General features: G+C 46.5%; 1 protein-coding gene across 1 annotated transcript; it reads left to right on the top strand.

Annotated features, from left to right (window-relative positions):
* Nucleotides 1-204: 204 nt before the first annotated feature.
* LOC115322017 (juvenile hormone acid O-methyltransferase) lies at nt 205-19,461 on the top strand. Its single transcript, XM_040214926.3, has 3 exons — nt 205-759; nt 9,446-9,602; nt 19,295-19,461. The coding sequence occupies exons 1-3, from the start codon at nt 205-207 to the stop codon at nt 19,459-19,461; spliced, it is 879 nt and encodes a 292-aa protein (XP_040070860.1).
* Nucleotides 19,462-24,940: the final 5,479 nt, after the last annotated feature.

Below are 24,940 nucleotides of genomic sequence, written 5' to 3'. Positions count from 1 at the left end.
GATTGCCATATTTGTTCGCGCGTTTGAAATTAGATTATGAGCAACAAATTATATTAGAACTTGAAAAGCACCCATTGACAAGTTTTAGTTGCGATTGAGACTGACCAATATCTTCGATTCATAGCGATCAATGTTATAGATTTTACCACAGAAATCACTAAAACGTCCTTATTCCATACAGTTTGTGACACTTCAGTGGCGAAAATGGCATCTGCTTCATCCGATGGTGACGTTGTCGGCAAGCCGCTTCTTGAAATGGATATTATTCCGGAGGCCTACATCAAAGCCAACCAATTACAGAAATACGTCAACATAAAAAGTCTCGACTTACTGCAAATGTCCTTCGGCAGTGGACCAAACCGTAGCCAGCAGTTCATCGACGTGGGCTGCGGGACAGGCGACTTCACGAGCCAGGAGCTGTTGCCACGCTGCCAACCTTGCGGCATGATGGTGGCCACTGACATGTCCCCGGGAATGGTGAAATATGCCAAGGAGAACTTCCCACATCCGCAGATCGCGTACGAGGTACACGACATCGAAAGCGACGTCTCGGGGCTCTTGAAGAAGTACGGCAAGTTTGAGCGTGTCTACTCTTTCTTCGCCCTGAACTGGGCGGAGGACCTCGGAGCTGCTCTAAGAAATGTGGCAGCATTGATGACCGACGGTGGGGGGTGCTTACTGGTTTTCCCGGCTCGCACCAGTTTCTTCATGGTGTGGAGGAAAATTGTGGAGCTGGATCGATGGAAGCAGTACAAAGGAGTGAGTTTTTTTGCTCATTCATTTTATTTGTATTTTGACATTTTGCGTTACGTAAAGAGCCATTTTCAAAGGTTCATCAAGCAACATTGGCAGTCGCCATTATAAAGTTTTAGTATAACTTTGCGTACGCAAAGAAAGGCGTCGTCGACACTGCGCATGCGCCAAACGCTAACCACGTTTCGCGCTTTGCGTGCGATATTTCAGCTTGCGCTATTTTTGCGGAAATCGCGTGGGTACACAAAGAGTCTTTGCCTTCCTCCGAGGAGGATTCGTGTTGATAAGTTGGATAGAGCCAAGACGAGCACAGTTAAAAAATGGCGGCTTCCAGGACCATGTCTGCGGCCGCTTTGGCGGGGTCGTGAGTGCGACGTTGGTGGCATCCTCGCGGTTGCGATTTTCAATACGGGACGACTTTGCACTCGGTTTGGCAGCAATCACCGGCAGCTTGATGCGTTTGACGCGCGAACATTTCTCGGCGAAGGCAGCGAAGGTCACTACACGAGACCTCTCTTACCGAGGCGACGCAAGTGGACACGAACGGCCGACTGTTCGCGTCGCATTCTGGTGTTTAATAATATCTAAAATGTTACTCTGGAACAAAAAGCTTTTTTTCTTAAGTTACAGCGTTTCGTATGAAATACAAAATTGTGACTATCTTGGTAGCGTTCCAAGCGCGAGATGCTTGGGCTTTTGCGTCGCGGCAAAGAAACGCTATTCTAAAACTCTCTCGCGTAGCGTGCGCTAACGCAAGCGCTAAATTTAGGGCTAGCGTGCGCTAACTTGCGTACGTTATTCTGAAACTTCCTGTTCATTGATTACGAAGCGCGTGATTGAATTCGAGTGCAGGCACGAACTCTAGATGCTTTTTCTAGATTTCGGTAAACTCTAGCAGTACAATAAAATTAAAGCACCCTGATCTACACAAACCGTTGAATTAGTAAAGCGGAAATAAATGTGGCTGAAAGTGTATCCGAGACGAATATTTTAGTAAGATGTCAAGTAGTTGAATAACGTTGTGAGGACTTCCAATTTAATTTTCGAGTGATCTCCAAATTGGAACTGATTGTAGGTAATATAAAACAATAGGTACGTAATTCCGATGCAACTGCCATTTAATGTCTCTAGGGTCAAAATAACAACTTACGCAGGCACTCGGGATTGCGAATTGCGATAGATTATCTGCGCAAATATCACGCAGATGTTGGGTCGAGGTGAGAACATTCAGGCGATTGATAGGTCCGGCGACCACAAAACACGGATTTCACCGCCGTGTCTGTTCAACCGAAGAGTGAAGTATAGGACCACAAGAGACCGCTATTGCAGACTGCAGACGGTCCCTAGACGCCTCCAAGATAACGATACCGTAGTGTTGGGTTTGAAACTATAACCACTTTAAGAGAGCGTGGGAGATAGACTGCACACGAGCTCTGCCTCAATGCTTGCATGTAACTCGTGCAGCGATAACCCGCGCTGTTGGTTTGCCGCGCAGGTGTTTGGCAGCAGCCTAACTGGGCCAGCTCTGGTAACTTCTACTCTGCTAGGTTACGTCATGCAAAGAACACGTGGGGAAACTTTAGTGGGCTTTAGCCAAAGAAATTATACAAGCTTGACCATGCTGACGAGGAGTGGGAAGCACAAAACGGGTGATAGCCACCTTTCCTGAAGCTCTAAATACGACACTTGGCGAAAAAGTCGCTGAGGAATTCCGCTGCCGTGATTGACCGGTGCAGGGCTTGACCTTGACGCCGGCTGATCACGGAGGTCGAATTTTTCACCGACTTTTTCGCCAAGTGCACAGATTAGCGCCCCTGGATAGCTCAGTCGGCAAAGCGCTTGGCTCACAATCTCGATGTGGTTATTTCAGATCTTTCCTGGGACTGACGTCTATTTATATGGTCTATTATAGGTGTAACGCTTTTCCGTGTCAGTTTTTTCTTACAGCCGGGTGTTACAGCTCTCCTTATACCGGCAGTTACAGGCGGCTGCTAGTGCCAAACGTTAAAGAGGCCATAATTTGACTTATAAAACATATTTTTTTAGTCAAATAGGGAGCATTCACTGGCGGCCATAGCTGTGTGCGCGAATGCTGAGCGCGTGAGGATGACAAGCTTACACAGATCTTTTGCACCGTGCATTCCGCTACATTAAGATTGCCGGTCTTACCAGCCTATTAATGTGAGCTCGCTCTGAGCATACGCTCCAAACAGCACCCTCAAATATGGCGACCAGGGGGGCTATGTTGCGCTTTTTGCACTCCCAGGAGACTAGGGAGAGGGAAGTGACGTCAACGTCACAGCAAACGCAGATTGGGTGTTGATTTCGTTTTCTTCTGTCAACATCCAATCTGCATTTGCTGTGTCGTTGACGTCACTTCCCTCTTCCAAGTCTCCTGGGAGTGCAAAAAGCGCAACATAGCACCCCAGTGTTAACCCCTTATAAACCGATCTCACTAAGTATTTCATGCATGCGTGACGCCTCATTAACTAGGAGGTTCACGACAGCTCACGAGACAGCTCGTGCAGCTTCGCGCTCTGCTCGGGCAGACTCACAGCAGGGTTTTCATTGGCGCAGAAAAACTACAGTTCCTCCTATGCACTGAGGCGGCGGGGGAATAATGAAACTGGGGGATGAAATCGGTATATTGTTCATTAAGGCGGTCAAATGTACGTCCTTCAACTCGCAGCCAAAACAGCCGGAATTGGTGGACACGTGCTCTGGTGCCAATTAGACTAGGTCGTAAATGCTCATTGTAGCAACGTGCTGGGATTTGCATAGCGCAGGACGTGTGCTTACCTCCAGGTATTTGTAGAGTTTGGTTATTTCTGTTAAAGCAGCAACGACATATTAGCAATTACCTGAACGTTCGGCTAAGCTTTGATTCTCAACGAGCCCCATGTCGAGTGATCACGCAGTGCTCGTGTGAAATCCATGGACTTCATTTCACTATCGTCAGTGGTGATCTCAGGGGCTGCGTGAAAACTTCGATTTCTGTTACTTCGTGATGAAGTATTGCGAGAGAGATGCTGAAATACATAGTTTACTTTTATTCTTAAGATCGCACCTCAAAACGTTAGTCATTAGTACCGCATGCATGTATATTTGTGTTACACTACTGCCACATGGCTGAAGGGAAGACACTACCCAGAAAAAAACAATTTCTGCGAGATCTCTATTTTGAAAAATGTCATATTTACATCCACCAACATCTAGAGAGTACTCCCATAAAGTTTGATTAGTTTACATTGTGTAGGTAATTTTATATAAATTATTTTCGGTCCACCGATGCTAAAGAAATGGTAGAGGTTGGAGCACTTTGTAGGCATTTTTTTCCATTCCACTTTTTGGCATAAATTTCATATTAGGAAAACTACCGTTTTCTTGTTACGTAAATTGGATCAATTTTTATGAGCTTTTCTGAAGTGAAACTTTAAGGGGAAGATAAATATAAGCTTGTATTTCTTATTTTTGTCATTTTTTATGATCAAGAACTAAAATTTTGGACAAAGGATGGCAATCAAAAACACAGTATTTGTGTTTATGTGGCTTTTTTGTCATGAAGGATGGTATAATATATACCTATACCTCTATAGCTATCTGCTCTGAACTGTCCCTAAAGAATATAACACATGACAACGACCAATTTATAAGCAATCCCAAAAACATAAGTTTTGATATGAAGGCACGCCCACTTTCATATCTGAACATTTGGAATTAAGTTTGTACTTCACCCAGATCAACAACATTTGACTGAAATGTTCTCAACGTCCACAGAAACAAGTCATGTAGATGTCATTTAAATCAAACAAGTGGTTCCAACATTAAATTTCTAAGCGCCCCCCCCCCCCCCTTAAAAAAAAAAAAAAAAAACTACAAATGTTTTATGGAAGTACAGCCCCTTTAAAATCAGTTCGTTGAGTTTTCAAAATACCCTGTGCCGGTTTTATTGGAATCTCTTGGAAAGAAAGCAGCCCTCACGAAAATACTACTTGTAATCAGAACAAAAAGTGAGCAAATAAATTTAGTGCTGGCAATCGCAAGTGCAATTCACCGAAATGTTTTACTTAATTTTGTTCCCATGATGAGAAAACAAATTAGGGCTGAAGATGGCCATTACTCTTCTTAAACGCAGTGCCTTATACAATGTTTTGAATATTGTCACGAATGAAGCTGACGAAAAGCCGAACAGTGAACTGAAAATAAAGATTTAATGGGCGAACTTGTGCCAATCAAAAATAAATAACGAAAGAGCGTCGAGGTAGCAGAAAAGCGGGCGGCGGTTCGGCGGCACTACGGAGCGCTAGCGAAACTGGGACTGACACGACAAGGTCGCGGGCAGCTGCTTATCTACCGTGCGTCACTATCTCGACAGTTCGGCAAAGAAGGTTCGAGCGTCGCGCGCTCGGGGCGAGGATGAACTGGCACTTTCGAGAATAACAAAGCAGAGGGAAAGTTACGTCTGCTGCGAGGATGACCGGGAATCTTCTAGAAGACCGTGACCAAGCGTTGCCTTCTCGGCTCTGCGGGCGGCATTATCCCCCCCTTTAAAAGTGCATCGCCCCGATGCAAAACGAAAGGAAAACGGAAATGGCTAAAACAATTACGGCGAAACAAAACAAACATGCAGTGTCACAATCCTAATGCGCGTAGAACGGCTTGAGTCGAACTACGTGGACGACCTCGGGTCGTGGCTGGCGGCGTCCAGATGGGCGAGTTCCGTCGGGGAGCACCTCGTAGTTCAAGTCCCCAAGGCGGCGAATAACCTTGTAGGGTCCAAAGCAGCGTTTTAACAGTTTCTCACTAAGGCCGCGGTGACGAATGGGCATCCACACCCACACCCTGTCTCCGGGCTGGAACTCCCCGTCTCGGCAACGAAAGTTGTACCGGCCAGCTTTCACACGTTGCTGATCTTTTATGCGAAGGCGGGCTAGCTGGCGTACTTCTGCTCGTTGGGTGACCAACTAAGCATCGTCGGTGCCATCATTTGTCGGTGCCGTCGTTCGTCGGTGCCGTCGTTCGTCGGTGCCGTCGTTCGTCGGTGCCGTCGTTCGTCGGTGCCGTCGTTCGTCGGTGCCGTCGTTCGTCGGTGCCGTCGTTCGTCGGTGCCGTCGTTCGTCGGTGCCGTCGTTCGTCGGTGCCGTCGTTCGTCGGTGCCGTCGTTCGTCGGGTCGTGAGGCATCACGGCGTCGAGCATCGTCGTCACCTTTCAGCCGTGTACCAACTGAAAAGGTGTAATCCCAGTGGTTCCTTGAACCGCCGTGTTGTACACAAACGTGATGTAGGGCACCACCTCATCCCACGCCTTGTGTTCCACGTCCACAAACATCGAGATCATGTCGGCGATGGTCTTGTTTAGTCTCACCCTCAGCCCGTCAATCTGCAGGTGGTATGCCGTGGTCCGGCGGTGGTCGAGGTCTGCGACGACTGGGGGTCCATCGTTGACCTCGTTGGTTGCTTGATCTTGGTTGGCAGAAATCCGAGTTCCGGGTTAGCTCTTGGTTGCGGCGACTTTATCGGGTCTTGCTTGTGTCTTCGTAGGGTCTTCATGGGCTTGGTGTTGGACTTGCACTGCGGGCCCTCGGAGGAGTACGGTGCAGGGAAATGCGTTACCACGCACCTCCACCAGAAATGTAACGAATGAAGGTGACGAAAAGCCGAACAGTGAACTGAAAATAAAGATTTAATGGGCGAACTTGTGCCAACCAAAAATAAATAACGAAAGAGCGTCGAGGTAGCAGAAAAGCGGGCGGCGGTTCGGCGGCACTACGGAGCGCTAGCGAAACTGGGACTGACACGACAAGGTCGCGGGCAGCTGCTTATCTACCGTGCGTCACTATCTCGACAGTTCGGCAAAGAAGGTTCGAGCGTCGCGCGCTCGGGGCGAGGATGAACTGGCACTTTCGAGAATAACAAAGCAGAGGGAAAGTTACGTCTGCTGCGAGGATGACCGGGAATCTTCTAGAAGACCGTGACCAAGCGTTGCCTTCTCGGCTCTGCGGGCGGCAATATTGTCATGCGTGAAATGACTTGACGCCGTTATGTGAAGAAACTAAGGGTTAAATAAAAGCGAACTTGTGCTAAAACAAAGCGTTAAAAGAACAGGTTTCGAAAGTGAGCGACGATGTCGGCGAGGAGGCAGATTACTGCGCAAGTGTGAAGGGCCACCCACACTAGCGAGAAAACGCGCGCGGCGCGCCGATAAATCGGTTAAGCGGCAAGATAAAGGGCGCGTCTCTGCACGCGCTCGTGGCGCTGACTGTGCTTCGGCGACATTTTGTTACTTGCCGCGATCGGCGTGCCACGCGCGTTTTCTCGCTAGTGTGGGTGGCCCTTAAGGCTGACCGCGGCTTGCCGCACCGAGCCTCTTATGTACACGCGTGGGCTTCTGGAACACTCGGCGGAGAAGATTCGACCCGTAGAGCATTTTAACCTCGAAGCAGCAACACGGTGCTCGAATTTACCAGAACATCACATAACAGAATGAAAAAAAAAGTGAAAGCCGTTTACAAATCCCTGTAACGCCGAATTGGAGCGCAGCTCTTGAGGAGGAGAAGTGAAGGGTACTGAGGGGAGGGTAGACCCCTCCCCCTTCTCCTCCTCCTCCCCTCATTCTTTAATATGCTCCGGGGGGGGGGGTGTCACGTGACTTCGGGGAGGGGGTCACGTGACCTCGGGGAGGCGTGACCTGGGGTTGACCTCAAGGCCACGTGACCCCAAAGGTGACCCCCACGTGACCTTGGGGTCACGTGACCTGGAGGGGTCACGTGACCTCGGGGGGTCACGTGACCTCAGAGGGGTCACGTGACCTCAGAGGGGTCACGTGACCTGGGGGTCACGTGGGGTCACGTGACCTTGAGATGACCTTGGAAGGGGTCACGTGACCTTGGGGGTCACGTGACCTTGGGGAGGCGACCACGTGACCTCGGGGGTCACGTGACCTCAGAGGGGTCACGTGACTTGGGGGTCACGTGACCTTCAAAGGGTCACGTGGGGTCATCTTGGGGTCACGTGACCTTGAGATGACCTTGGAAGGGGTCACGTGACCTTCAGGGGGTCACGTGGGGTCACGTGACCTTGAGATGACCTTGGAAGGGATCACGTGACCTTGGGGGTCACGTGACCTTGGGATGACCTTGGTTACGCCGACGCCGACGGCGACGGCGACGCCGACGCCGACGGCGACGCCGCTCAAGCCGGGAACGGGCCCCTAAGAGCTGCGCTCTAAAAAATGAAAGCCGTTTACAAAACCCTCTATAACGCCGAATTGGAGCGCATCTCTTGAGAAGGAGAAGGGAAGGGTACTGAGGGGAGAATATACCCCTTCTCCCTCCTCCTCCCTTGTGATCCTGCCTGCTACTCGTCCTCTCCTCCTCGCCTCATCCTCCCCCTCCACCCCCTCCTTCTCCTTCACCTCCTCCTTATCCTTCAACCTCCTCACCTCGCCTCCTCCTCCACCTCCTCCTCTCTCCTCCCCTCCTCCACCTCCCTCGTGACCCCCCGGTCACGTGACCTGGGGGGTCAAGTGACATGGAGGGGTTACGTGACCTGGGGGTGTCGGGGGACCTGGGGGAATCACGTGACCTTGCGGTTACGCCGACAGCGACGCCGACGCCGATGCCGCTCAAGCCGGAAACGGGCGCCTAAGAGCTGCGTTCTAAAATGTGTGCCCGCGGCCAGGCATCGAGCATTGGCTTTTTGTGTGAAAGGCAAGCGCGATAACCGTTAGGCCACAAGCGCGCTTTCTACTTGGTCAGCTGCACGCGCGGCGATGTCTGTTAGCTTAGCCACCTCTTAGTTACAAATGATTCGTCTATAATAATTAGCACAATCAATTCTATCACATTCAAAAACTATTTTTTTAGAGCGCAGCTCTTAGGGGCCCGTTCCCGGCTTGAGCGGCGTCGGCGTCGCCGTCGGCGTCGCCGTCGCCGTCGGCGTAACCAAGGTCATCCCAAGGTCACGTGACCCCTCCCAAGGTCATTTCAAGGTCACGTGACCCCCTGAAGGTCACGTGACCCCCAAGATGACCTTGGAAGGGATCACGTGACCCCTCGAGGTCACGTGACCCCTTCCAAGGTCATCTCAAGGTCACGTGACCCCAAGATGACCCCACGTGACCCTTTGAAGGTCACGTGACCCCCAAGTCACGTGACCCCTCTGAGGTCACGTGGTCTCCTCCCCAAGGTCACGTGACCCCCGAGGTCACGCGACCCCTTCCAAGGTCATCTCAAGGTCACGTGACCCCAAGGTGACCCCCACGTGACCCCCCAGGTCACGTGACCCCTCTGAGGTCACGTGACCCCTCTGAGGTCACGTAACCCCCCGAGGTCACGTGACCCCTCCAGGTCACGTGACCCCCAAGGTCACGTGGGGGTCACCTTGGGGGTCACGTGACCTTGAGGTGACCCCCAGGTCACGCCTCCCCGAGGTCACGTGACCCCCTCCCCGAAGTCACGTGACACGCCCCCCCCCCCCCGAGGTCACGTGACCCCCCCCCCGGAGCATATTAAAGAATGAGGGGAGGAGGAGGAGAAGGGGGAGGGGTCTACCCTCCCCTCAGTACCCTTCACTCCTCCTCCTCAAGAGCTGCGCTCCAATTCGGCGTTACAGGGATTTGTAAACGTCTTTCACTTTTTTTTGCAGAAAGGTTAATCACGCAGAAGGATGACGCAATCATATTTTCTTCCAGGTTGTTGAGCGCTTTATTCCCTCAAGCCATGACATCGAAGACAGGTCGGCCCTTACTCCGTACATGCTTGGCATCCTTGAAAGCGCCAACCTAAAGCCACGCACGTGCGATGTGATGACTATAGACATAATCGACATTGGTGTGGACGAATATATCCGTAAGTCTTTGTTCACAATCCTAGCGAGGTTCCTCATTTGCACGACCGTACGGTGACGAACAGCGAGATCCCAGACCGTGATTTTATTTCACTCGTGCACGTATGTCGCAGTCAAACTGCGGATACATAGTGTAAAAGAAAGTCTGCAGACTCCTTCTGAGCAGTGGCCCTTTCTTGTAAAGCGCCACATTTTTTCGTAAAAACACTCTCTGCAGACATATTTGACGCATACATAACCCAGACAACACTGGGACATCCCCAGGATGTCCCCAGGACAACCTTTTGAGGACATTATGATATCCTGAGGATGTCCTCAAATGATCCTGGAAACATCCTACAAACGTTCCATTGTCCGGCCTCAGGGCATCCTCAGAGCGTCCTCAGGAGGGCAGCCAAGGATCTTTCTAGTACATTTTTAGGACAATGCACTGCAGGTGCAGCTGTTCACGGAGCTGTTAGGATGCTTTCATTTTTATTGTTTCTAGGTTTTCTCCAACTGGATTTTGAACCTGAAGATGCCTACAAGAGCTGCCTGCAGAAAAAAATGCATTGTTGTGCTGTATTTTAAAGTGAAATTCACACGCTAATGCTAGATTACTAGTCAGAGAGAGACTAAAAACATAAGGCAAGGGAAAGGAGGAAGCTGGCGGAATGCTGAAGAGGAGAAAAGAAAACCTCTCCCCTCCAGCATCCTGTCGGCTTTCTCCTCTGCGTATTTCTTTGCGCTAGGTTCTTAGCCTGTAACTATGAGCATGATCGTGCCATTGATTATTGCAAACAAAGGTAACTGTTCAAGAAATACTTTATTGCAGAGCAAATGTTATACATGACTTTTTTCAATGTCTGCACCAGACGTGCAGTCTGGCTTCGCACCTTGGCCAGCAGTAGTCCAAATAGTCAACGAGATCTACAAAAAAAAAAAAAATTCTATGAGCATTAATAATAAAAACAGGTAATGTGAGAAACTTACCATCATGTCGAACATCTCCGGCCTTTGACTGCAGCTTTTTCGGTTTCTCTCCAGTATGGCGTAGCCACACTTTGATGATGGTCTCCACGTCAGCTTTGTTTGCTCACTCAACATTTGCTTTCACTACTCCTAAATCATGGATTTCTGATGACAGTCACAGCAGAAAACTAAGATGGTATAGAATAAAATCACAATTAATGTTTGTGCGAGCAAGATACCCTTGCTACCGAGTTTACTTTCGCACAGTTGAAAACCTCGAAGCTATCGTTTACGCGCCGGCATCTTTCCCGCCGAAATTGTCGTTCATTGCTTTCCGCCATTTCGAAGAAGTACTACATTTAAAAACACACTAACCTTTGTCACTGCCTTGCATTGCTGCCATCATCAATTTCGATGGAACAGCGCGGATATACAGACTCGCAGCGCTGATTAACAACTCGGCGATATATTTCTTCATCCTCAAATCGTCATCATCTTCTCCTTCGCCGTTAATGAGAACATTTTAATTTTTTAAACACAAGAAACCAAATAGCCAATAAACATTAATAAGTAATTAATAAATAAATAAATGACAGCTAAAAATAAATAAAACTAAGAAAAAAAAAATAAATTTAAAAATATTTGTTTAGAAAATAAATTATAATTCAAAAATGAAACTTAAAAAATATTTCTTTTAATTTTTAAGTTCTATTTTTTAGTTCTCATTTATTTATTTATTATTTATTAATGTTTATTGGCTATTTGGTTTCTGGTGTTTAAAAATTTAAAATGTTCTCATTAACGGCGAAGGAGGAGAAGATGACGATATGAGGAAGAAGAAATATATAACCGAGTTGTTAGTCAGCGCTGCGAGTATGTTTCTTTCTTGTGTGCCTGTGAGTGTGACTGTATCCGCGCTGTTCCATCCAAGCATGAATTACCAACTAACCCAAGCATCAACATTATTAAGCCATCATCAACCTCGAGGCTATTTCTGTTTCTGTCCTGGCTTGGCTTAGCTTGCTTGAGTCTCTCGGATGGGTGGATAATTGCCATAACGGTACACCGTGCAGTTGGCGGTAGCTTGCGCCTCCTAGATTGAATGTTGCCAATGGAACTGAATTCCGAAATACTGCGCAAATACAAAACTAATAATAATTGTAGTGCGTCCTGGTTTTATTAAATAATTGTTTGATCAAAACTATAGTTAAAAGATGTCCTAAACTTACGCAACTACATGTAATTGTTTGTATGTGAAATTTAGTTGAGCAGTGAACGTGAACTGTGTCTTCTACCGCCACTTGATTCATTTATTTTTTTTAAACGCAATCAAATTGAGGACGTATATATTACCTCTAACTTTGTATCCTTCGTCCTCACTAAGTCCCCGGAAGGACGTTTCTAGGATGATCCAGCGACTGACGTTCTCAGGACGTCCTGAGGACGTCTTGAAAACCGTGAGGACGTTTGTACCTTTCGAGGACGTCCTTAGGACGTCGGGTGTTGTCTGGGAAGTGTTCAGCAAACTCGATTCAAACACGCTTGACCAACCCTTGGCGCGCGTCGGCAGATAATTAAGTCCTGCTTTCAGCGCACGCAGTGTCTTCAGCATGATGCATGAGTAGTGCGAGTCCGGCTCTGGGTTGCTCAAGCTCTACAGTGTAGCTGCATCTGAAGAGAGCGCCGTTTTGCAGCTGCTATCAAGTATCGGGGCATGGCCTCTGAAGGTTTTCCCGCGCTCTGCTCCGGCCTTTCCAAACACTCGGCTGTCCAGCAGAAAAAGCGAGTTAAGTCAGTTCACTAGATCAGTGCATGCGGTGCTTAATATCAAGCCAGGAACGGGAATATATCCTGCTCAAATCACGCTTTCAAGTGTGAGCCTGTGGCAGGAAGCTTGCATCTTTATTGTTCTTATCATCAGAATAGAAAAAGGTAAGTCGGACTCTGTTGATTCGTACTTTTTATTCGCTGCTACGGTCTTTGGGTTGTTTCGCTGGACGATACCTGCGAATGCAAAATTGGAAGAAGATGAAGCCAGCTAGGCGTAAGTCGTGTTTTTCGCATCGTCAAAGAGCCAGCAAGACCAGTGCCACCCATCATGTCTTCGATCGATCGGGTGGTCACGCGGCTCGGTTTCGAGAGCGATAGCAAGCTGGGAGACTTAGGAGCCCGCTTTCGCGAAGATCGCGCCGCCCGGCCCAACACCGGGACCCACCCCTGGAGCTCTACCGCAGTGGTGCTGGTCTCCCTGCGTCGCAGGAATCCGCCCGTTGCTCTCGGGCAGGGGGCGCGAGCGCGTCCGCAAGACGCGACCATGTTATGCTGGCAGCACAAACCCAGACGGCGCTGTAACGCTCGATTTTGCATGTGCCAAGTTCGAATGCAAGCATCTGTCAGCATCTGTAAACGCGCGATAACAAAACGTATAAAAAATAAAATAATAAAAAAAAGAGTTATGCAGCTCGCGGCCTCAGCGTCCCATTAGACATTCCTTTCAACTTTATTATTTTATTGCTTTTTTCATGGCTTCCGTGAGCCCGTATGTTTCACTTTACTTTATAGCGAAGCCGAAGCTACTTGCTAAAGCATGTTCCCCTGAACGATGCTCGCACTGCACGAGCGCGCGTGCTTGGCAGGGACATTAAAAGCTCGGAGCTCGCCCTTGTAGCCTCTGCTACGCTGGCACTTAGAATGGAACGGAGTAGAAAAAAAACTTTAGTGGGGAAGCGTATTGACGCATGTTCGAAACGCGAGCCAAATATTCTATTTTGCTCGCCTGGAGCGCTGCTCAAAACTTGAGAGCTACGGGCCTATAGACCGATCTCAACAGCCAGTTTGACTATGCCACCGTTGCCGCAATGCATCGAGGGAGCTTTAGTCTTTCTGCACGTGCGACAACCTCGCTGGAGCTCTGCGCGTGTGGAGCATGAGGCGGCACGAACCGTCTTGTGTACTGCTCCCTGCCTCCTGCGAACTAAAGTTATGGCGACGTCACGCATGCGCCGAACGCTTGGTGAGATCGGTCTATTTGGCGCGGCTCGTCTGCAAGCTTTAGGCTATTGCATTCGCGCTGTAGGAACTGTTACTGCGGGGCGCGTGGTGGCGCCCGCAAAATCGTGGGCATTTCTGCTACAACTCGCGGTCTTCGCAAAAGCGAACGTTCGAATTTCAATTAAGTTCTTCCTTCTTAAATGTATGCGTCTTGGGGCAAGAGGCGGGGAGCACATATCATGCGGCTCCTAAGTTCAGAATACGGACGATAATGGCGATGATGTATGGGAGGCCATGACAGGGGTATTAAATAACGGCCATAGATGAGTGCCTAGCTGCTCAGCATGCGCTGTCGGCGAGCTTCCAAAGAGCATTCGCGACGTGGATCCCGTGCACTCAAACAGGACATCAGATGCATGCCCCTAAAGCATTTGTTTTGTAAAATGACGTTTGCTTTTACCTTTCTGTCAGATCCCGCGTACAAAATATTGAAAATTCGTCCTCGATACGTCCTTAAACAATGGTGATGAAAATGCAATTCAATGCAAAGGTGCAAGCGAGCCACACAATTATGACGAAAATAATCCCTGAAGGAGGGGAACCATAAAGACAAAGGAGAAACACGATTCCCCAAAGATAGCTACGTGACTGGTGCGCGACCGAAACAATCCACTTGGTTCGGTTATCGAACCAGGGACCTTTTCCAGTTGAGTGCTCTAGGTACAAAGCTAACAAGGCGTTAGACGTCAGTAGAGCAAACAGGTTTGATCAGTTGCCACCAGTCTCACACCAACAAGGGTGAACGGCTTTCCTTCTTAAAGGCGCGATGCAACGATTTTTATATTTCGCGCAAATTCCGCTGAGAACGGATCCCTGACGTTAATGACCTATGAAGTACCCGTTCGTTTTTCACCACACGCAATCGAAGTCGCAGAAAACAATAAAGAAAAACGAGCGGAGTTCACCCCCTCAACTCGCAGCCAGAACAAGCGGCCACGTGATCGGGAGCCGATTATATGGCGCCAGTGTTGATCATAGCCTCGCGCTGTGTTTGGCAAGGCACAGGACACGCGCTGAGTTCCAGACATTGTTATGGTTCGGCTGTTGTCGTCATTGCAGCGATTGGACACAGGACACTATCCAAATGCTTCTCCAGCTATCAATTATCACGAGCCCAAATCGAGTGTCCACGCCATGCTCGGGTCCAATGTATGACCTGCATTCAAATATCGTCACTGGGCGGTACTGCTACCGCCGAGCTACGTCATCAGGTTTTGCGAAGGAGAAATTGAATGAAAACACTCGGTTTTGTCCTCGAAATTACAGCGCAACAAAGAAGTTTCTTGGTCAGTGGCGTTGCGTGCGAGTATCCTTGAGTCCCACTAGTGCAGTAAAGTTGACATTTGGGCTAGTTGGTAGTCTAACATATTAAGGTATTTAGCGCACAAAGTCTTGTCCTTCTTCTTTCTACTTTGTGCGCTAAATACCTTAATATATCCCACTAGTGCCAGTACGATCGTGTAAAGTGAAAAATATTCCAATCGAATATCGTTGCACAGCCTCTTTAAGGCCGGTTCTCACATGCAATGAAGCGCTGATGTAGCGCTCCTCACGTGCCATCGGCTACTCATTGTATGCCATGAGCAACAGTTTCGACGGTGCGATACAAAGCTGGTGAACGCTGCCGTCAGCACGCGCTTAGCGCGAGGTTAGCGCTATGCTTGTAGCGCTCCGCTGCATGTGTGAACGGGCCTTTAAGGTTAAACGATAATGGCCAAAATTAGCCAAAATAATCCCTGGAGAGGGAAACAAGAGGTACAAGGGACAAACACAAATCTATACACACAGCTAGGTTACTGGTGCGCGACCGAAAAGATCTGCCAGGTCCTTGTATCGAACCATGGCTATTTCTTCCCTTGTTGGTGTCCGACTGATGGTAATTTAAAAACCCTGTTCGCTCAACTGGCGTCTAAGTCCTGGTTAGTTCAGTTAGTAGAGTGCTCCACTCAAAATGGAAAGGTGTCAGTTTTTTTATAATAATATTCTAGCGGCGTGCTGAGGCGCGTGCCGGGAACCACGAAAGACGAAGACGAAGCGCCGGCAGGCCGCACGTGAAAGACTTCTAATCTAGCCTAATTTGGTTAAGGACGTCCTCTTGTTAATTGAAAAATGTAACAACTGGTGTCAGAAGTGGGATTCCCGGCATTTCTTCTGACGGCCCGAAAGATGATTTTACAAGCCGCAAGGACATTTTCTGCGCGAGTGTCAGCACCTCGTTGAGTGGCGCGGCCCTGCCTGGATTACCACCGACCAGACCAGCATCTTTCACCATGTTCCATCACTGAAGCTATAGGCTAGCCGATTGTCACGGTCTGCCGGGAGCCCGCGCCACAAAAGCGCGTAAGTGCGCGCTAGGCTTGAGTTGTTTTCCGACAGGTTGTGGCAGCTTTTGCAGTTGACAGCAGTCACAAAAGTCATGGTGTCTCCTGTATTAGGCAATGCCGGTGCATATCATTGTCGGCGTTAACTGTTCCAAAGGCGCAATTGTGCTGTCAACTTTGGCACCGACATGTTCCGTACCGGCATAAGATTTTTTCTCCGACAGGTCGCCAGGGGTGATAATAAGGGAACCGCCTGACCCCCTGGTATCAGGACTCTGCGCAGCAATCTTCCGAAAGTGCTAACGTGCTGGACTTTCGTGCTGCAGGCAGACTGTGATGTCGGTCTGAACGTTAGAGTGTGTGCAAATGAGTACGAACTTTCAAGTCAAGATTCTGCACGCTCAAAGGAGTTCACTCAAGATAAACTTTTCGAAACGAACAAGTACAAGCAGACAGTCTAACGCCACAGGAACGAGGCGAGGTTCTGTAGAAGGAAAACGATCCAAAGATTATTCCTCCAAGAAAACAAGTGCTTAGGGGGAATAGTGTAGCGGCGTGCTGAGGCGCGTGTCGGGAACCACGATAGACGAAGACGAAGCGCGGGCAGGCCACACGTGAAAGACTTCTAATCTGGCCTAGTTTGGCTATGAACGTCCTCTTGTAAAAAAAAAAAAAATGTAACAATATTAAACTTTATTCAGACTCAGTAGTTCGATGCGAGGACCAGGCAGATTTTGTCGGTCGCGCACCAGTCACCTAGCTGTGTTCGGATATTTATGTTTGTCCTTTGTCTCACTTGTTCCCCTTCTCCATGGGTTATTTTCGTCTTCAAATATTAGAGACTCCACAAGCTAAGGTCGAGCGGCAACCATAGTGTACCACTTATGCTATCATCTGGTGAGTGTATGCTTGGCTCAGACGCGCTTCTTCACACGTAGAAATGGCGATGGTGGCGATTTTGATGTTCCACTCGCTTTATCCAAGGAAGTTTCTTGAATATAAGTCTATGGTCTTGTTGCATTGCTGATGATTGTAACTTCAATCTAATTTATAAAAGTTGGAGAATTAGAAGAGAACTATACATTTTCTCGGTGCCTCTTCATTCCAAACTGCGAATTGTGTCCTTAGGATGGTGTCCAATAAAATGCACATCCACCTTTAAAAAAAAGATCTCATACGTACAACTGTAATATCTTCCTTCCCCTTCATCATACACTCACCCTAAATCACATTTTTATGGGCAACTGCATTATGTTTACTTCAGAACTGAAGAAAATATGCCGCTCTACGGTATATCATTTGATTGGTTTGCTTTTTTTGTCTGACAGTTGCAACGGGTAGAACTAATACAGATGTCTAGTGTTCCACTTAACATCTTTAATGTCAGTTCGCGCTTAGGTGTAGCTACATGCATGTTAGCAGGCGTAAATTTGCCTCTCTTCTCAAAGCAGGCAACGTTCTGAAATAGAGATACTAAAAAAAGTATGAAAAGGAAACAAACTCATTCTGCTCTGACTGAGAACTCTATGCTACTTTCCATTCAAATCTAGTACCTTGCGTTCAAGATCTGCTTTAAAACCCGGAGTAAAATCCCGATGGACCGCATCTTACTTTAACACCGTGTTGTCACTGCATCTACCTGTCCGTAGAGCAAAGGCACAGCCAATGAGAGTCTACCACGTGTTCGCTAAACAATAAATTTTTCGTTTTTTTTTTTTTTTTTTGCTGCGACAGCAATAACATTTATTTATTCGCGGTTTAATCCAAACAATTTTAACTTCTTAGTTGCCGTCGTTCCTTATTTCGTCACATAGTGGTGAGCCAAAACGGCTCATGGATACCCGAAAGAGGTCGTCGACGCAGTGCAATCTTTTTCTGTCCGTTTTTCTTTAGACTACCTGTCTGTTGTGAGCAAGAACACGCTTCCACGGAATCTGGTGATTAGTTTCTTCCCAGCACCACTCTATAGCGCTGTCAACTGTCGCGGTTGCCAGGATATTCATATAAGCGGGTCAAGGGATTGTGTGTCCCTCCCTCCGTTTAAACCATCTTTTTAACAGGGCTGTAAGTTGGGCGAATTGGTTGAACATCTTCAAACGTGAAAACAGCGCAAACATTTGACAAAGGACGAGTGAAAGAGGTGCCCGAACAAAGCGCTGACTATCAACTAAAGTTTAATTTTTAAGCGAACCAGAAAAATAAAAACAGGGAGCATAGGACTTTCCTATGCTCCCTGTGTTTATTTTTCTTCTTTGGCACTTTTTCTCTATGGCGAATGTATTACTGATCGACTAATCAGGATTTTCCGTCCCACCGATGCCGACGGGCACTTCGGCGACCCGAACTCCTTAAAGCTATCGGTTTAAAATAATTTTCAGCTGTATTTCGAACTATAGAACGAACCGCATTATGAGATTTGCGTTTTATGAGGAACACAGCAGAAGAGAACTTCAATCTTAGCCTTCCAGGCACGCCACGCCGTGTCAGCACACCGGGTCCTCTTTTTGTGTGTATTCTTTCTGATGGTTTACTTGTTGTTTTTGGAGCTTTCGCCGCTGATGAAATCTTCTCAAGTTCGCCAACCTTGTCTTTCCGGTTTGCTTTTCTAGTTGTGTATGTGTGTGCGTTTTTTTTTTTTTTTTTTTAATCTCGAAGTTGCGTGGTGTGGCAAGCGGAACTCGGAGCGCAGGTGTTTGGCCGCCGCCTGACTATCTTCCATTCCAACTTGGCAGGTTTCACTTTTTATTGCTAAGTCAGGGCTAATTTCGGTAAGAACGCAAATATGCATCATAAAGTTTGCATTGTGACACTGAGCTTGACTTTTCACAGACCCGCGCCACAGAACATGCCACAACCCTGAGTTCATTTTTAGATCTCGGTACATTTTCGGTGCCGTTCATTCTCGAGTTCTCTCCGTGGACCCAATCATGACCGGTACTCTGCAGCCGAGGAGGTGAATTTTAGAGAGGAAATGGTGTTATAATACTTCTATCGCTCTATTGTACTTTCGTTTGGCGCGTCTTATATAACGCTGCGACTTACATCAGCAGAAAGTTGTCCCGAAAATTTAGTAATTTTGTCTCTTGTCAAAAATATCGAGTCTTGATGGCGCTTACGCGTATTGTTTGATCATAATAAATATATGTTGGCATTTAATTTCAGTTTCGCCACGCCCACCGTACAAATATATACCTGAGACTTTTGCATATGTGGGACAGTGTTGCCAACATTTCTGCTGAAATTAGTCGACTGCGACCGATAGAAAGCTGCTATGTATAGACCGGAAAGTATCGTATTTTGTTGCACGTGTTATTCTTCTTGGCTAAGAAAGGAAAAATGTTTTGCTCCCCCCCCCTCCTCTTTTCTTTCAGAAGAAGAACTCGCTATAGATCCCATTGCACCATTGCTGTCCAAGGAAGCGAAGAGGCTGTTTGAGACCGACGTAACGGACATTATTCGGAAGATGTGGAGAGAAAAACCGGCCGGGGATCCATATTATCTTCAGGATAGTTTCTTAGTTCACGCAAGCAAAATCTGAAAATAATGTTTAAAAAAAATGTTTTATGGGGGTTGGATGCTTTGAAGTCCTGCTCAGAATAAATTATTCAGGTTCATAGAGCGTGGAAAAAGTACGCTTATAAACAATGTGTTTTGTTTCTAAAACAGAACAACGTGATTTGTTTTATCTAAAGTACCGCAACTAAGTGCTCCAAGTACCGGTTGGAGTAGTGCGGTGCAGGTGGAGTTTCTCCTCATGAAAGATGTCCGCCCGAAACCTTGCTTCCGTACCCCGACCTTCAACAGAAAGCCCGATGCCATGGCTTTAATAGCAAGTTCCGCGCTTTGAATGTCGGTAAACTTTTGAACTCGTGCAGTGCATGTGTCGTTCAGGACAACAGGTTCTTACTTGGCTTTTCGGTTTCACTTGCACTTAAAGTGAAACGGAGTGTGGCAGTGACGGGACGATATCTTGTGTCAGCCGAAGTTGCCCAGCATTACCACCATAGGGAAGCGAAGGATGCAGCACGCGAAAGCGACTTTGGATGTGCTCTTGCAGAACAAGAGCTTGCGATAGAGCGTGTACATACTAGGTCGCTCTTGTCGCATTCGATTAAAGCTGGCACCCTGGCAAGCCTTTGGCAACACCTTCAGAATGTCCGCATTCTTCACGAAAGCCAGAATGTTATGAATATACAACAATGCTTGGCTTTTATTTAAAAAAAGAGCACTTTCGAAATTTTGAAATTGCGATATGCTCTGAGGAGAGCTATGGTTTGTTGTAATACAAAATCAAATTTGGGGGTTTTACGCGCCAAACCTACGACGGGCATCTGGCACGCCCCAGCAGAGGACTGAGGATTAATTTCGACCACCTGGGGATCTTTTGACGTGCAACCGAAAGCTCGGTTACACGGCACCTTCTCCGCAATAAGCCTCCGTCCTGTTGTAATACAAGAACAGCACCGTAAGCTCTGCCTCTTGTGCACGCTCATTAACTTCCGTACTGCTTAGTACGTGCTCGCCTACGCTCGCTTCATCAAGGCTGAAAATCTTGTGCTGGGATGGGGCTAACAGACTATACATCTCCATTATAACATTTAAAATTGGGATCCCATTTTTTTTTCTGTTGTCTCAGTATTTGTTTATTTTGACCAACGTTACCAAAACCTTAACTGTCCACTTCTCAAATTTCGAACGACAACGAAAGGTTAGAATAAATTCAAGCATGGGGTGGGGCTATCCTATATGGATCTACAAAAGAAGACAAGAATGTCAAGGCGACCCTTGGTTATTTGCTGTGTCTTTATTTTACAGGTGTGTCATACAATTGTATATGTTGAATTTCTTTCAAAAAGGAAGACTTCAACTTAAACAGTTAATTTGAAAACAAGTTTTAAATAAATAGCCAAACAGAACACCATATATATAACAATGTACTGCCCTGTGAAAGATGACCAGGTTATGAATAAAATGAACGAAAGCATTGGACTTACATGGAAATGTAGAACACTGGTGGTGACTTTTGACCGAAACTAATATGCAAAGTATGAACAGGAGCGGTGAAGAAATACAACATTTAATGCCAGTCCTCTTCATATTTAGCAAAGTACCCCAAGATTACAATAATTTGACAGTGAGGATGCTGAACTTCAGACATGGTGACACTAACTGTTTTAACAAAAACGGCAAAAAAAGGAACTACTCCAAACAGTTGCATAATATTTTGCTGACTAGGAAACAACGCATATCACTAGGGAAACGTGATGAGTATAAATTAATAAAGCTGGTCAAAAACTTAAGCATACTGAGATATCTGAGTCACACAACTTGCACCCGCCATCTCAAGAAAAATAAACAAAGCCTTTAGTGATTTCGAAACTCAAAACTAGCATGCAGGAGTTACACCAGACTTCGACGGACGCAGTGTTATCAGCGATCAGGCTACAAGTGTCTTCTTGATTGCGACTGGCCATAGCTGCGAGTAGGTTAGAAGAAGACAAAGCCTCTAGAGAATGCAGCTCGTATTGTATTTCTTCTGGCAATGGGCAAGGCCAAAACGTGAGTAGATCTCCATGAGTGCAGTCAAGCCATCTTCTGCATCTTGCACTTGAAAAAGCCGAGCTATATGAACATAAACACTCATGATTTTCGCTGACTCCATATTGTAGCCTGAGAAGGCAACGCAGCGTGTTGCCAATACGGGTCCCTTCTGCACATAAAAGCTGAACTGATTCAGTCAGAGAACAATAAAGGCGGCATTGATATGAGTATGATTTTAAGCATAAAATGCTCTTAGCTTCCGTTCTCACTAAACCGATGACGTGTCCTTTCGGAAACCAACGCCAACGATCACTTCCCAGGTTCAAAGTAAAAAAATCCCAGGTTTCAAAGTCAATTCGGCGTTGGTTTTCTTATTTGAAACCGTCTTTGACACCTACAGGATCTCAAAGCGCGTTCGGGGTCAGAAAGGTGTGCACTAGCAGGGTTCACAATTTGATGGAGGCGAGCAAATAAATTTCCTGACACCAGAGGTCTCGGCCATTAACGCACGCTGTTTGGTCTGGTTCAGTGTTGTACACGTTCCTAAAAAAAAGGAACGGAAGCTCGTTCCTCGTTCCTTCTGATTTTTGGAACGCGTTCCCGTTACAAGTTCCATTTGTGAGAAAGGAACTCGTTCCCGTTACAGTTTAAAAAATGGAACGTATCGTTACATATACGTTACATTTGTATTTTTTGCTAATTACCATATTTAGTTAAATCAAGCATAGTTTTTTTTTATCTATCCCATTAATAGTCAACATACAAGTTTGTATGTCGTGATGGAAGGGCACCAGGAGTAGAAAGCACGCGGAAGTAGGGTTTCATTTGTTGATAAATTTATGTTAAAAATCTCAGCTATTAACCATGTCCATGTTTGTAGTTGACAATTCAGACGAGCCAAATGTACTTTTACCCAAGATTGCACGAGCGTTTTACAACAACCTCACACGATTCAATTTAACAGAGTCCCATGTTAGAACTTAACAACAGTTGCTTCTCGATGTTGCTGTAAGCAAGACGAGCAAGTGAAGGAGAGGGTAGGGCTTTTGGAAAGCCAGTCTTGAAAGCTACAAATACTTCGTTGTGAAGGTTGGATTTGTTCAGTTTGAAGGTAGGGACAAGAAAAGGAATAATTTTTTTTTTGTGTATCTTTTAAGCGAGTAATGTTCGGGATACAAGGGTGAGTTTGATATCTGGCAATCTGTGATCTTGTTGTAATTGTAGGTCTCGTTATTAAAGTTCAAAATGGCTGTAGTCGGAATAAGATTTCTAGGTGTATGAGGATTCGTGGAACCAAAGAAAGTAGCTGAGTTTGAAACAACCCTCTTTCTTTGTTTTTTCCTACGACTAAAATTTTGCTTTTTGTACCGCAGTTTCGGGCACTCAAAAAAGTATCAATGCCCACCAGCTCTCCTTCACCCGAAACTGTAAGCGAGCGAGGACCACACAAAAGAATCCTTAATATTAGTGGCAAAAAAGTTAAAGAGATCCTGCACGTCGTAAAGATATTGTTTTTGTACTTTCATACTTTCCCTGTTAGAAATAAAATAAAAATTACCCCACTGGGCGAAAAAAGGAACGCCGTTACTCTTTCCGTTCCAGTAAAAATGTAACGCGTTCCCGTTCCAGTTCCAGCGATGCAAAATGGAACGGCGGCGTTCCTTCGTTCCTCCTAAAAGGAACGCGTTCCAGGAACGCCGTTCCTTGGAACGCCGTTCCGTACAACACTGGTCTGGTTAGATTTGCTGAAGGCTGTGCGAGCGAGCGTGAACAGAAGCTTCAGCGGGGAGAGAGCCGCTGGAAGTGTGCAATCTCCTGAAAGATGGCGCTCGCCGGCCTGTAATTGCAACCCGCGCTGGCGGCATGAGAAAAGGACGTTATGCAGTCGCGCAAGTTTATGCGATCATGGTATGTTCACACGATCATGCTTTGCGTAAATATAGACTCACGTTTTGTGATGCACTGTAAAACCCTTAATGTTCGTGCGCCCCTTAATTTTCACGAACTGAAAAATTCATTAAATTTAAGGGACACAGAGACGTCATTGGCCTAAGCTATTTTGGAGAGCTGCAAATGTGGCCTTTGGAGCAACCAAAACAGTGTCTTGCAGCAGCAAAAGTGGCTTTTCGAGCAGTTAAGACAGTGTTTTGGAGCAGCAAAAGTGGCTTTTGGAGCAGATATTCTTTCAAAAACCAAATATATTTGTTTTAAGTGCTGTACAAACGAAGGGTAGTTTGTATTATGTTCTTTTTTGATGTAACGTGTTGTGACGGAACTCGCTGCTGGTGTTTTTACTGCAGAGATATTCCACAAGTGTACAGTGTTGGAAGCGTTGAGAGCGATTACGAAAAACCGTTTGCCACCGTTTTGCATAGCAAAAATAACGGTTTGAAATAACTCCGGAAAGTGAAATCCGGCCTAAAATCAAACCGGAGTCACACCGGAAAGGCGGCTTCCGGTTCGCAAAAACCGTGAATTTTCAAATCCGGTTCAAAGTTAAATTGGAGGAATTCCGGAAAGGCAAATTCCGGTTCGCTCATACCGTGATTTTCGTAATCCGGTTCAAAGTTAAAATGGAGGAATTCCGGACAGGCAAATCCCGGTTCGGTGAAACCGTAATTTTCCTAATCCGGTTCAAGGTCAAATTGGAGGAATTCCGGAGAGACAGATTCCGGTTCACAGAAACTGTGATTTTCCTAATCCGCTTCAAAGTCAAATAGGAGGAATTCCAGACAGACGAGTTCCGGTTCACATAAACACGTGATTTTCCTAATCGGTTCGCACAAACCGTGATTTTTGGAATCCGGTTAAAAGTACAATTGAAGGAATTCCAGACACACATTATGCGGTTCGAACTTACCATTCCTTGCCAAATTCGGTTAAAAGGCAAATAGGGCAAAATCTAGACTGAAAATTGTTTCTTCATAGATATACCGTATTGGTACGGCAGCGAGTGCCACTATAGAACAAAACGTATATCGCGCTCTAGGAGAATTTGTGCTCAGATATGGTATATTGGGTTATGGCTCCTGCTAAAATAACAGACTACAGACAATAAATAAACTGATATTGAGAATAGTAAACAACGTTTCATATGGGACTCAGTTTCAACAATTAGATCTGTTTCACAAACTTGAATCATTTAACATAATGCCATTGCATATTCTATTTATATACATTGTTATAACAACGCATTATTTCTCTACAACGAAATTCAAACATCCAGTTCGTAAAAGGCCCCGCAGAAAGGCGGAACGGATCTATTTGCCATGAATACATACGCTCTACGGAAAAAAGACTAAGAGGTTCCTATATTTCCTGCACTTTCAATGATATACCCCAGTGGTTCTCAACCGTCGATGTTTCGCGGACCCCTTGTGGATCGCTGGAGGTGATGGAGGACCCCGTTCGTGGTGAAAGGAGAGGAAAGCTAGACGATAAATATAATAATGATTTAATAAATGGATATAACTAAG

This window comes from Ixodes scapularis, unplaced genomic scaffold (assembly GCF_016920785.2).
Source record: "Ixodes scapularis isolate PalLabHiFi unplaced genomic scaffold, ASM1692078v2 PGA_scaffold5__190_contigs__length_132052651, whole genome shotgun sequence".
NCBI classification, from domain to species: Eukaryota; Metazoa; Arthropoda; class Arachnida; order Ixodida; family Ixodidae; genus Ixodes; species Ixodes scapularis.
This window is presented reverse-complemented; position numbering and strand designations above follow the sequence as displayed.

What these genes read in the sequence shown, in the direction of transcription:
- LOC115322017 (XM_040214926.3), top strand. Translation starts at nt 205, where the DNA reads ATGGCATCTGCTTCATCCGATGGTGACGTTGTCGGCAAGCCGCTTCTT. An exon ending in GATGGAAGCAGTACAAAGGA is followed by an intron (nt 760 to 9,445) that starts GTGAGTTTTTTT and finishes ATTTTCTTCCAG; the next exon opens with GTTGTTGAGCGCTTTATTCC. An exon ending in TGGTGTGGACGAATATATCC is followed by an intron (nt 9,603 to 19,294) that starts GTAAGTCTTTGT and finishes CTTTTCTTTCAG; the next exon opens with AAGAAGAACTCGCTATAGAT.